The sequence below is a fragment of the Leuciscus leuciscus genome (genome assembly GCF_965113295.1).
Source record: "Leuciscus leuciscus genome assembly, chromosome: 17".
NCBI lineage: Eukaryota > Metazoa > Chordata > Actinopteri > Cypriniformes > Leuciscidae > Leuciscus > Leuciscus leuciscus.
In genome coordinates, this window is record NC_138741.1 from 19,234,763 (window position 1) to 19,249,321 (window position 14,559).

Sequence of the window (14,559 nt, forward strand, 5' to 3'; positions counted from 1 at the left end):
TTTAACTTTAATTAATAAGTTCAATCTTTCTATTTTACATACAAACTATGAAATACTGACAAACATATCAAAACATTTAAATAAAACCATAGAAAATGTTGCTTGCTTCTGTGTTTGGAGTGAAGTGCTGACATGCTTCTCTTCAAAGTAGTGTTTTTTTTATAATTACTACATGCAGAGCTTTACTGCCATTTGATTGGATGACAAGCGTCCAATCTAATGGACTGCAGGCTTTAAACTAGGTGAAATGCTCCAGAAGTAAAAAAAAGGGGGGTTGACATGTGATGTCCATTGTAATGGACGCAGGGTCTGAATGGGTTAATCTGAGTGAGGAACTTTTCCACTCGCCCGCTAAACTCCCGATAGCGCGCATTCCTGTTAAAATTACTAAATTTAGCTGAGCAATGGTAAATATGAAACATACTGAGAACACAATACTGAGGTAGGGTAGGAAATGTGTTTCATAAACACTTTTTTTATACTGTTTGAAATGGTTAAAAACTGATAGAGGTCCTACCAGGTCGATAAAATATGATCATATAACCCTAATTCTATCATCCCTACACTGGCTATTAAGTTTTGATTACAAAGTATTGCTACTTACCTACAAGGCCCTAAATTGTTCAGCTCCTGTGTATTTAACTGGTCTTCTGTCACCCTACAATCCATCACGCTCTTTAAGGTCACAAGACTTTTCGTAGTACATAGGATATCTAAGTGTTTTCACATTTTGGCTCCTAAACTCTGGAATAGCTTTTCTGATAATGTTCGGGTCTCAGACCCAGTCTCCAAGTTTAAATTTAGATTAACGACACTTCTCTTTAGCCAAGCATTCATATAATGCATCTCATTTATGCATTATATAATGCATATTCATATAATGTACTCTATTTATGTCAGATCAAAAGCATGACTATGCACTGCTTTAAGGGTTATGAACAGCAGCTACGCTAATTATTTTCCATTTCCACCTCAGGATGCCGGTCGCCGAGCGAACTTTTGCTGCGTTCACGCAATGTTGTAACCGTAATTACGAGATGGCAAGCCGTGACGTTTTACTCTGAGCTGTTCACGTCCTCAGACTCGGATTTATGCAATTCTATTGCAACACTATCAAAGTCAGCGCTCTTTAAGTTGTTTAAATTCATTAATATTGCAATGTTATGTTCTTTGAGACATTAACGCCATCTCTCGAGACGCTTTGCAGACTCTGCTCTGGCTGTGAGCATTCATGTGTTTTGAAGGAGGCGTGGCTTTGGAGACACTCTGAAGGGAGGGTGGGTTGATGGATCTTATGATTTCAAAGCTAGCTTGCTATTGCTAGCCTCTCCAAAGTTGCCTAACCTACCTTTAAATATCAGTGTAGTTAATTTTGTAGTGTTGCCAAATACTTTTTCTTTAAAAAACAATACTCTAAAACTACTTTAAATGATGAGTATCTTGGCAAACTACAGTTGCTAATTTCAAATTAGTGTCCACAACACCATTACTGATGACACCTTTTGAGTGTGTGTGTGTATTCAGGAACATAATCATAAAAAGAGACACACTGCAGCCACTTAGCTCTAAACAGGATATCCCAAACTTTATTTCCTGTGTAGAGGTGTACTAGGGGAGCAATCACAGTTAGTGGACGTCCATCTTATTAGATTGAGTGCAACACAAAAATAAATCAAAACAAAACAAAATATCATATTTAATTATTCAGATCGAAATTAAAACAACCTAACGATCGAAACAAAACAGCGTGAAATAAAGCGAAAAGTGAGAAAGAAGAGAGAAGAGAGAGAGCGCGAGGAGGAAAATAGAGTCAGCTTTAATAAGCCCATGACAAGAGGACTGTGTGAGACACACTATGCCACAAGGCCACACACACTTGCATTAACATGACTCTCAGCGTTAGCTTGTACACACACAATGATTTGAGCCCCTCAATCTGTACAAGACAGATAAGATATTAAAACTCACAGCCTTCATTTAGATCAGCTATTACGTTACATACAATACATTCAGTCCTGCTTTGGCATGAGAGCTTTCTCCCATGTTGTTTACACTGCAAAAAAAAAAAAAAAAAAAAAATCTGTTTTGTCTTGGTTTCCTGTAAAAATATTCTCAACACTATTTGACGTTAAATATTCAATTGTTATTTTCTTTTCTTCTGAATCTTAAACCTCTTTAAATTGTGTTAGATTTATGCTTGAAACAACAAAAAAATAATTTAAGATATAGATATTCTCTTATATTAGCCTACACATGCAAATGTATCTCGTTTTATGGATTTTTAGATATTTCTACTGGAAACCAAGACAAAACGACTAGTTAAGAACAATATTCTTTGCTGTATAAGTGGTTTTGCAAACCTTTATACATGCTATAAATTTATACATTATAAATAAGTGAAATGTAGACATTTACACACATATACTCATTGTTTAGGAATACCAGAAACATCTTTACACATAGACTGCCATTGTTTACAACATACAGCCTACAGAATTTCACTGGACACATTAATGCAAGAAGTAAGTGAGGCCTTGGATTGGAGAGTTAGAGGAGAGAGAGAATGAGAGGGGGAGGGGAGGAAATAATATTATTTAAAGATTAGTATTAAACCCCTGAAAGGCTAGAGACCATCTGAGCAGTGAGGAAGAGAGAGGGGTTTAGGAATGTAAGACATACACAAGGCAAACCCTGACACTTCACACACATTCTCCTAATGTTTTACAGACATTTTCCAGATGGTTCACTGATTTTTGCAAGATGGTTTACAGACTCGGAGCAGATATATCACGGATTAATTCCCTTAATTCTTACAGATATCACAGATTGCTCCAGACCGACCAAGCACGCACACACACACACACGCACGCACACACACGCACGCACACGTACTGCTCAGCGAATAAACTAGAACAAAACAAGCTCTATGCAACAATCAATCCAAAAGGCAATATTTGTCATTCTGAAGTTCTTAAGGGTCTCAAATAAATACGTTGTATTCTCTCTGTGATAATTGCAGAGTGGTGACTCTGCCTTCATTCTGCTGTACATTATATACATACACACCTGAACGCTTCAACGACAAAATATTTCATACCGTTAAATAATACAACCACTGCAACAACCAAGCAGAGGGCCTTGACATATTGCTTCCTTTGTTTGTACATGTGCTCCTGTACCAAACGACAGATACTGCCTTTTTAATAAACATGAGCAAGTAAAAAAAAGAAAAAGAAAAAAAGAAACACATTCAAATGAAACTTACGGACAGGAAAACCAACCGAACAAGCGAACGAAACAAAAGTCTGAATATCTATACAGCTTTCAAACCTCTGGTCGACTACGTTAATGAAGGGGATTCTGCGTACTATATACAGACAGGTTAGCATCCATGCATTGTCAACACGAAGCACATTAACATTCCAAATATGGACATGGCAAACAAGGGGGCGGGGCACAGGGAGGGGCTAGGTTTCACAGGGGGCGGGTCCAATACAGCCACACCCTGATTTACAGACCGCAGAGCACAGATGTACAATTGCTGACCCTTGCTCTGCCAAAGCAAATACATTTACAGTATAAACCGGACAGACCAGGTACACTTTGAACGCCCCGTACGGAGAGACGCACCTGCGGTCGGTTGGTGTGACGGCCAGCGAGCAGCACGTACGGCGAGAGTCCATGAAAATCTTCACGGCAGAACTTGGTATGGCTGTAATTCACATGGTTTCACCAACTCCAACTTCATTTGTTTGTTTATTGGTTAAATAGATATTAGGCTTCAGGAAAAAGTCTTTTTTTATCAATGTTGTTTTTTTCCTTCATTGTTTGTAGTGTCTTTCTTGTGGATCATAGTATTAGCAAGCAACAGCGGACCATCTTCACCAGGGACTGAAGGTCATCATCGAAGGTTTCCTACAGAAATGCCCTGAAGCTGGTACAATATTGTTTCCTTTCATTAGAAATGTAAAACAAAATAAAACACAAGCAACACATTTTTTAGAATAAACAGCTATTCAAGCAATTTTTTTTCTTCTCTTTCAAAATCAAGCCACTGAAACTACAAACCCCCAACACAGAATCCCAGAATTCCGTTAAAAACACTCTTTCGTCACAGGAAAAGGTGTTCAGATGCAGTAAAAGAGCTGTAGGCTGGATCCCTTCAGTACAAACACCTATAAGAAATGTCACCAAGGCCTCTTTATCCTTGCAAGGACATTTTTTTTTGGTGTGGGTAAAAAAAATGTACGATCGAAATACAAAACCCACTTCAGGGGCTGTGTGGCACACTGCAGTTCTCCATTAGAAAGATTTTCCCTTTGGCAAATTTGGCGCAAAATACACAATATCTACGTGTAAGTATAAGCGTGATTTTATTTTCACTTACCCACTAAGACTGGAAATCGAACTTTGGAAAGGACAGTGAAAAAATCCTGCGAATGCATTTTCAAAATTTAAAACGAGCTCCTTTTTTCAGTTCGTTTGTGTTAAACCATGCTATCCTAAATAAGTTTAAAGTCAAATTCAGATTAGTTCTACAATTTCTGCTTTTAAATCGACCTACGTCTAAAATCGTGACTACTCTACTAGATTTGCCTTACAGCTCCGTATGCAGCGAATCTACAAAGTACAAAGAAGTAATCTCAGCAGGGTTGGAGGGAAAGCGTGCCCTCGTAAACTCCACATAGATGAGTGACTGAGTGTATCTGTATGGGACACTGAGCAAGTTTACCAAGCAAAAGTCTACCAATTTTACATGCTGTAAATTGTGTCTGAGAACAAAATCTCTCCAAAAGTATGGCCACTGGTTTTGCGTTTTTCTCTTAGTGTGTGTCTATAAATGTATGCGTGTTAGTTTGGACGGAAAGTAACAGTCATAATTGTAAACTCTTAATGTGATGTTGGCAAAAGCATGTCACATGCTGGATTATCTCACTACACTGACCTAACATACTTTCCATCGATTGCATAAATTAATAATCTAATCTGTAACGAACCACGGTATGTTCATATTAGAGAATTCAGGATGTTCCTTAACCCGAGCTCATTCAAATAGCACTTTACGGTCTTTGAGAACATCAGATCAAGGCTCTTAAATCAAAGTCTTGCACTAGTGCACCTCTTGTTTCTGAAGCTTCAGCGCCAGGAGAGATTGGAGATGGCATACTGCACTCACTTTATTGTTATTCTCTTTCTGAACTGAAATGAACTGCACCAGTGCAAGAGATGGTTAAAAACTGGCCTTCACAACAATAAGTTACACAGAGCTGCTCTTGAACACGACAAAAGCCGTTTAGAGGGATGCCCAAGCCGTAAACGAACGGCAAAATTTGACCCCTTTCGGTTAGGACTGCTCAGATTACATAATCTGTAAACACATAAAGTGGTGTGTCTGAAAATTCACCCAAGCAAATTTACCGCTCGGTCCACATTAAGATAACAAACCTATAACACACAGCCACATTACCCAGAGTTCCATGGCACTATGAAGGGAGCTTACAGATTCCACGGTCCCACGTGGCTTTTATACTGGTTTAGGTTAAAAAAGCACAACTACAGTAGTTAAAGGTAGCAATAGTAGCTTTTCATAGTCTAGATTTAATGTTTGAACACTGTGGTCAAACCCTGTCCAATCAGATGCAGTCATTTAGCACACACAACAAACAAGGAAAGAAGAGGATGAAGGAGTGGCGTTTGGAGAGAACAAAACAACAGGCCGATGGTCTGCGGAAAACGATTATCCACATGAACCCGAAAGCGAGTCCACCGCTGTTGCCTTCTTTAGTCTTTTCCCTTTATTTGAACCTTTAGTCTTTGCGTATTTTCCACAGAATGCATGAACGTGTGTGTCACTGTGTGAAGGTGTGTAGTTCTGAGAGTGTATGCATGTGTGAGCGCATGTATGTGTGTTTAGAAGCCCTTGATGTGGCAGTAAGCCTCCAGAGAGGAGAACAGGATGTAGAGGAGCCAGAGGCTGACGAAAAGCATGGTGGTCAGCACTTTAGCAGTCCGCGGACCCCCCAGCTCACCGCCGATGTCGGGCCGGCGGCGGTACATGAGCACCGCCACGCAGATGAAGGCGAAAATGGTGAAGAGGGTGACGGAGAAGGCCAGGCTACCCGGCTCCACCTTGAAATCGCGCCCCTTTGAGTTGTGGTAGATGGCGGCGATGGACCAGGCCACTCCGATGCCCAAGAAGACATTCACAGCATTGCTGCCGGTCACGTTTCCGATGGACGCGTCGGCGTACTGATCCTGTGTCGCTGCTACTTTACTGGCAAAGGTGTCTGAGAGGAAGATGATGAGGAAGGCAGGACAGGAGAAAAGAAAAAAGGAGAGATGGGAAAGAAAGATTTTAGTACAGTAAAATACTTCTTTGAATAGTTATCTTGATTCATAAACATTCTGAGAGATAAATAATAATAATAACTTAAATAAACATGCATAAATAAACAATACCATTCAAAAGTTTTAGATCTGTGAGATTTTTTTGTTTTGTTTTGCTCACCAAGGCTGCCTTTATTTGATCCAAAATAAAGCAAAAACACTAATAGTGTGAAATAGTTTTACAATTTAAAAGAACTGTTTTCTATTTGAATATCTTTTAAAATGTAATTTATTCCTGTGATGGCAAAAGCTGAATTTTCAGCATCATTACTCCAGTCTTCAGTGTCACATGATCCTTCAGAAATCATTCTAATATGCTGATATGCTGCTCAAGAAACATTTATTATTGTTATCAATGTTGAAAACAGTTTTTTCCTTGATTCTTTGATGAATAAAAAGTTCAAATGAACAACATTTATCTGAAATAGAAAGCTTTAAGCGGTAGTGTCTAATAATAAATAAATAAAAATACAGGATTTGAAACATTTAATTTATTTTGAACCGAATGTACAGCTAAATAAAACTTAAATCTAATGAGAATTCTAAAATTGAGTGAGGTTTATGCTTAAAACAAGAACACAAAACAAACAAAATTCAAGACAAGAAGTAATCTTTATATGAGTAATTAAAATAATTCTACTTCAAGTACTGTACATCTTGTTCGTCTAAATATTATTACTATTTTGCAGAGCACAAACAAGCATACGCACATAGTACCCATCTCCTCTCTCACTCATCTCTCCTTTTTTGGTGAGGATGCAATTTTGTAATAACAGCATGGTTAACCTCTGATTTGAGTTGAAATCAGTGGGCATTTAAACTGTGTTTTTTCTCAGTCGCTCAGAGACAGCTGCATGCTAACAGGGTGATCTATTGCAGACAGCTGAGAAACTGTGAGGTGCTGATTGTGCTTTCTGTCAGGGAAGGCCTCTAAATAACCCTAGATGCACATACACTCCCTTTCAAACTCTTTCTTCCTCCTTGTCTCCTTTAATTTTCCTCTCTCTCTTTCGTTATGCTAATGTAGTTCATAACACACAACCCTGCTGAGCTGCTCTGGACATGTTGATATTACTCTTTTCTGCCCGTGGGCACAAAGAGCCATATTCCTCATTTAAAGGTCTCGCTATCCTGCGGATACACACTCTGATATTCACACATTGTAATATTATATTCACACACGCATAATAGGATCAAGTAAAGACATTTATAATGTTACAAAAGATTTCAATTTCAATTTGTTTTGAACTTTCTATTGGCCTAAGAATTGTCGTGTTGAAGCTTTTCGAACAGCTCAAAGTTGTCATCTGGTAATTGCGGTAATTCCAGCGCGACATGACTGCAGCACTCAGCGTCTGTCTAAAAGTGAAGGTTAGAAACTCTCGGTGGAAATCTGACAAAGTATCTGAGAACAACAGATGCATTTAAGGGCTTAAAAGACCCAAATTTACGCTGCAGCATCTCAAGACACAGTTTTATAAAGTCAAAGCTGGGTTTTACCGTAAAGTAGCCTACTTAACTCTGAAATAACATTTTCCTTCTCGTTATTCATCACTCTCCTGTTATGTTGTTGTAAACAACAGCATGGACGGAGCCGTTTCCATGGCATTACCAAGGAAATTCTCAGTTAAGGCTCAGCTAACACCCAGTCTGGTGTAAAGTCCTGCCAACGAGCCTGGCAGTGTGCGGACGACAACTGCCGCTAATGTGGGTGTCAAGGCAATGCATAGCTTCATCCCAGAAAGACTCTTGGGAGCAGTTAATCATTACGGAGTTAAATGGATCAGCGTTTCCAGACTGTAACAGACTTTGAAACTGTTATAAACCTCATATGCTTACGTTCGCATATGGACACAAACTTGACAGAACGACCACACATATCAAATGAGTACTTTATCGACTATAAATGTCCCTGTGGCTCATGTATGTCTGTGCTTGGGAAATACAAAGTGGACTAAATAATATTTAATCAAAAGAGAGAAAAATCCCTTTAATTAACCTATATCGCCACACATTAGCGAGACTGCATTCAGAGGAAGCAGTCACTCATTTTAAATTCATCGAGCAAGTTAATTAAAGATACTCTAACTATATGCTGAATCTAAAGGCTTTGTTTTCTGTTCTAAAGCATTGGTGAACGCTGCCTTATCAGTCAGCGTACATGTCCCTCGCCTGGTTTCTGGTCGCACGCTTGGTTAATTGGAAGTTCAGTTGTTTTCTCAGTATTGACACATTTGTCATTTTGTCAAATTGTGCAGAAACAGCAGAAAACAATCAATGGATATGGTTGTAACCTCTTGAGTTGAACGTTTTTTTTTGTTTTGGCCTCATTTACCTTACTATTGACTTGATTTTTGACCTGTTACTACTAGTAAAGAGTGCAAGAACCATAGTTTTGGGTGTCTGAACCAGACTTTGGGATTTCATTGATCAAACTTCACCAAAATAAAAATATAATAGCATTTTCTAAGCTTTAGCCTCTCAAACTAATTTTTTGTCTTACCCTAAGGGAAAGACATATTCCCAGAGTTTCCTGTTAGCAAGTGATTTTAGCTAATAGGGTTCAACATAAATGATTTTAGCTGATAGGGTAAAATGTGTCTAAAGGTCACCTGGGACTGCTTGAGTTAAATTTTATCCTAAAACAAAAAGCACTACAGTCCTTTTCTCTAAACATCTGCAGTACTTCCACTAGTGCCGCCACTATATCAGATTTTCACTATGTGATTATCCTGGCAAAGAAAATGATTACTATATCTATAGAATTTAAACTAATAATATTTGTATTTTGTGCTTTATCTTTTTTGATATATATCAACAAAAGGAGAAGAAAAAATGGACTTGTTTTTCAGTAAACAGTGTCCCATTTTTCATTTGTATTTCAATCACTTTTAGAATTTCATCAATCTATTTTCTAATAAATATTATTCTGGAAATAAATCCATTCATCTGCACTTATGCAAAACAATTTGTGGAAGTTACAGGTTTATTGATGATAACCATGATATTTAGAAAATGAAATAGGCCAATCGATATCATGTTAATACAACACTGCTAGATTATTAATAATGCATCATTTATTTTGAAAAAGAGAACATTTTAAAAGAATATGATTGTTTTAAATTCAATCATAGTCCTTTATATCAGGCATTTTGAGCTGAAGCTGCAGAGTGAATCAACAGCACTGAACAGTAACTGAAGCGCTTTGCCATATGGATAATAAACTCACCAAACGCATCCTATTAAGAGATGCAAATGCACAACTGAACTTGATTTATGTACCCAAAAATTAAAATTCTGACATAATTTACTCAACCTCATGTCGTTCCAAACCTTTATGACTTACTTTTTTCTGTGAAACAGAAAAAAAGATATTCTGAAAATGTCTGTGGGGTTTTTCTTGTTTCTTTTTTTGTGTCCATACAATGAAAGTCAATGGAGTCCAGTGTTGTTTTGGACCCCATTGACTTACATTGTATGGACAAACACATTCTTCAAAGTATTCTCTTTAATGTTCCACACAAGAAAGAAATTCATGCAAGTTTGGAACAACATGATAGTGAATAAATAATGACAAAACTGTCATTTTTGGGTGAATTATCCCTTTAAGGATGTTTAAAAAAAAATACAGATTAAGAAAATGTTGTCCTTTTGTGTGTACGACATTGTCAATGTATGATGACTTTTACTGGAAAGCAAGATGCAAATGTAAGAAAATTACAAAAGAAAAAAAATGGAGTGAGTGAGGTAAAGAGGGAGAAGAAAAGCATTAGAGAGAGAGATGGGAATGCTTTTGCTTTCTGCTCTCTCAGCATTTTCTCTATGAGTAGCCCAGTGTGTCTGGAATACTAAACATGGTGAACATGCCCTGCACTTCCAGCAGACACAGTCTACGTCTGTGTGTGTGTGTGTGTGTGTGTGTTTCCTCTGTACATGAACATTGTGCTGTTTGTGTCTCTCCTCTGTTCATGAACATTGTGGCGTGTGTGTTTTTTCCCCCTGTTTTAAATAATAGTTATCATGACTGATGAAGGTAATATACTGTATGGGGGTGCAATGTAGCACTGAGCTTTATTCTGCATAATTATATGATATATCATAATCATAGCCCTGTGCGCACACGGATGCACAAGACATCCTCATTCTGTAATAAGTGTCTGTATGTAAATATAAACATGGGTGGCTGAAACACAAAAATCATAGGTATGTTTTTTTTCCTGTCTCCCACTTCTCTCTTTCTCTCACCTGGCACTGAAGTGCCCAGCGCCACAAACACCACGGCTGTGACGGAGTCTTTGAGTCCGACGGTGCAGCCGAAGTGGGATGCTAGGTCTCCGATGAAAGCCGTCAGGAGGCCGATCATGAGGATTGACACCACGAAACATGCCCACCCGTTCCAGTAGTCGGTGGGCGGGACGAAGGCGAAGAGAACTTTCCAGAAGACGGTGAGGAAATGCATGACGTAATCGAAGCAGGAGGGGAGCTTCTCCTCTCCACATTCTTCATCATCATCATCCTCACCTGCAGGAAGATAAGATAATGACCTTATACAAGGTGAATAAACCCCTAAGTGTTAAAGTTTGCCACAATCCTGTACCATTTATGCTAAAACAAGCAAGAAATATCATAGATTTACAATGGAGGAACCTGGGAAAAATAATATTTAGGAACCAGAATGTCACGTTTTGACTTTGGCTAATAAGGGTGGGGTTTGGGATTCCCCCTCGTTTGAAATCGATAGATAAAGACACACACACACACACACACACACACACACACACACACACACACACACACACACACACACACACACACACACACACACACACACACACACACACACACACACACACACACACACACACACACACACACACACACACACACACACACCCTTTTATCCATAGAGCACACAGCATGTGTGTGTGTGTGTTCAGTGAGGTTCTAATCTGTTTGATATTCTGTTGGTGCTGCGTTTCCTTGAGAGCGTAAAGAGAGCAGCTTACACACACCCACACACTGCTCTCTGACAGGTGAGGCTGTTCCTTTAAAGTGTGATTAGATGCTACAGGATGTTCAGAAATCTCATCTATTCACAGCAGCAGCTGAGAGCAAACGGATTCAAGCCTTTGGCAGTGGATTTCGTCATTGTTTCGCTAAGACTTTCTATTCATAGGCAAAAACCTGATTACACACTGTGATTAAAAGGATTATTGATCAAGTAGATATTTAGATTGGGACCCATTCGTTTAGACAGAACATTCATACTGATCATTAAAAATATGCAAAAATGTGTGTATGTTGTACTGTTTCATTCAGAATTATATATTCTGAAGGGCCCAAGAGTATTTGAAGGTCACGATGATGTTTGCTGTCACTGCAGTACATGTGTGTAAATGTGGATACATCTGTGGTATAAAGACAGAGAAGGTCAACATGATGCTTTATGTGCTGTCCACGAGTGTGTCTGAAGGGTGTAAATGCCTCATAAAAGAGCATCAGATTGCTTTCAGACAAGAGTAATACATGCATACATGCACTATGCCATTGACCAATGGCATTAAAACAAACAAACATGATTAATGTCCTAAATGAGGACATATTGTATACTTGTGGTCTATTATTGTAGCTTTTAATTATATATTTTCAGTTTTCATAGTAATTTTAGTTTAAGATGTAGTCATTTATTTAATGCGCTTTTATAATTTTGTTTAGTTAAAAAATATATATTTGTATATATATCTTTAATTTTAGCTTTAGTAATTTTAATAAGTATTTAATAAATATATATATGGCATTTTTACAGTTAACTCCCCTTCACCCATAATGGTTTTGTTAATCATAATTTATTTATGAAAAGTTCTTCATGAATAACTTTCCCAATTAACGACATCCCCAATTGTCCCAAAGGAAGGTTGCGTCACATGTAGCTCAATTCTGTGGCCTATTTTGTGCCCAATCTATAGATAAGTAAACCGCTACACCCTCAGTGCTGATGTTGTGTTGACTCTCTTTATCTTTCGATATAAATTATCTCGCTGTGCTGCAGAGTCTGACATTTAGCAAAGCTTTTAAACTTTAAACTCTTCAATTTACTGCCATTAGCTGCAGACCTTTACCGCTTCTTTGTATCTATCTGTGTGCATTTGTGCAAATGTACGTGTGTACATCTGCGTGTCCTGATAAAAAGTCATGGAAAAATTTCTGTTCCTTCCTCAGTGGCATTAGATAAAAAATATTTTTGTTTAAATATTTGTGTTCCAAATGTTCCATTTGTCATCCGTCAATGACATCTGTTAGGAATCGATAGTTTGATGTTAGATAGGATGTTTGGTTTGCTTTTTTTCCAGTATGAAAGTAAATGGTGCTGCCAAGATCCAAAAATGACAAAAACCATGAAATTATTGTATAAATAGTCTATATATGACTTGTGAATTTGAAAACACACACATATTTAAATTTGCTGCACTGTGATTCAGTAAAGACACACAAGAACTATGAACATGTACAGTAGCATTATTGATTGACAACCTGGCCTGAAACATCTGTGTGAATTTGAATGAGATTTGAGAGGTGTAGTGGAGGAGAAAACTAAATCTTAAATCTATTCATTGCAAGAACAAATCATACTTGAATCGGATATTGCTACTTCTCAAAATTAAGTGATACAGGTTTGGAATGACACAAGAGTGACAGAATTAATTTTCATCTTTAAACTCACATACACATACATAATATTATAATATATATAAAAAATTGCAAACAAAAAAGCTGTTTTAGAAACAACTAAACGCTGTATGAAAACACTCGGTGTGACAGCAGTTGTGTACTGGTAATTACAGGTCAGCTCTGAAAGCAGAACACACACACACACACACACACACACACACACACACACGCTTTTAACCTTGCTTTGCCCCAGAGCACAAATTGGCACACTGAGAGGTGTTCAAGTGTGAATCACTAAGTCACCAACACCTGATCCACACAAACAAACAAACACACACACACACACACACACGCACACACACACACACACACACACACACGCACACACACACGCACACACACACGCACACACACACACACACACACACACGGCTAGAGCAGCAGCAGCCTCTATGATCATCAGTCTCTCTTAGGCCGTGCTGCGAGTGCTAATTACTTCAGAGAAAACAAACCAAAAAATAAATAAATCCCTCTTTTGTTTTTCCTCTTTCTCCGCCTTCATCTGCTGTCTTTTTGTCCTTTGCACAAAGAATAGAGACTCCTTCGCATGGCTGTAAGTGTCTGAGTGTGAGGTGAGGATGTAAAACTGAATTTCCCGAGTAGCACAGTTGCCACCAGGGGGCACTTTACAGCAGATACATTTCACAGATACGTTATGCTCTTAAAAATAGGTTCTTTATTGGCACTGATGGTTCCATGAAGAACCTTTAACATCCATTTAACAAAAGTTTCTTTATAGTGGAAAAGGTCTTTGGATGATAAAATACGCTATTTTTGAGGTTCCTAATTTTGTTTTGGAGGTCTCCTACAATAGGTTAACATGCATCCAAGGGCAAAAAAAAACGTTCATTTTCTCACAATATACATTGCAGCATCACCTCTTTTCTTACAGTGTCTCAAATGGATAAATAAAGGATTCAGTCTCTCTAAATCCCGCCTTTCCGCAAGCCTACTCTGCTCTGACTGGTCAGATGGCCCAGTCTGGTGTGATTGGTCTACCGCTACAGCGCGCGTGGGAAACAAAATGCACATTACTATATCTGAATTTTAGATTCCTCAGCACTTGTACACACAGTGATACGAACAGTAACGATGGTGTCGGTTTTTCCGTATCAGTTCGAGCCCGAGTCTCAGTCCTCATTGGATTCGCAATGCTGAAAACAGCGTCTTCTTGACATGTCGACAACACCCATTCTTCTTTGCAAAACCTCTTAAGCTCCATCAGGTTGGATGGGGAGTGTCGGTGCTCAGCCATTTTCAGTTCTCCTCTCTCCACAGAAAAACGCTGGAGCTCTGTCAGACTGACCATTGGGTTCTTGCTCACCTCCCTGACTAAGGCCCTTCTCCCCCGATTGCTCAGTTTGGCCGGGTGGCCAGCTCTAGGAAGAGTCCTGGTGGTTCCAAACTTCTTCCATTTACTGATGATGGAAGCCACTGTGCTCA

The 14,559-nt window shown here is 38.5% G+C and overlaps 1 protein-coding gene across 5 annotated transcripts in view; it reads right to left on the minus strand.

Annotated features, from left to right (window-relative positions):
- Positions 1–1,559: 1,559 nt before the first annotated feature.
- The window catches only part of slc8a1b (solute carrier family 8 member 1b), a 98,659-nt gene continuing 85,659 nt past the window's right edge, over positions 1,560–14,559 (minus strand). For all 5 annotated transcript variants that reach the window (XM_082143026.1, XM_082143027.1, XM_082143028.1 and 2 more), the window contains exons 6-7: positions 10,633–10,908; positions 1,560–6,287 (exon numbers count right to left, since the gene is read on the minus strand). In XM_082143026.1, coding sequence (XP_081999152.1) covers positions 5,911–6,287; positions 10,633–10,908 — 653 coding nt within the window. In that variant the 3' untranslated portion in view covers positions 1,560–5,910. The remainder of the gene's footprint in view (positions 6,288–10,632; positions 10,909–14,559) is intronic.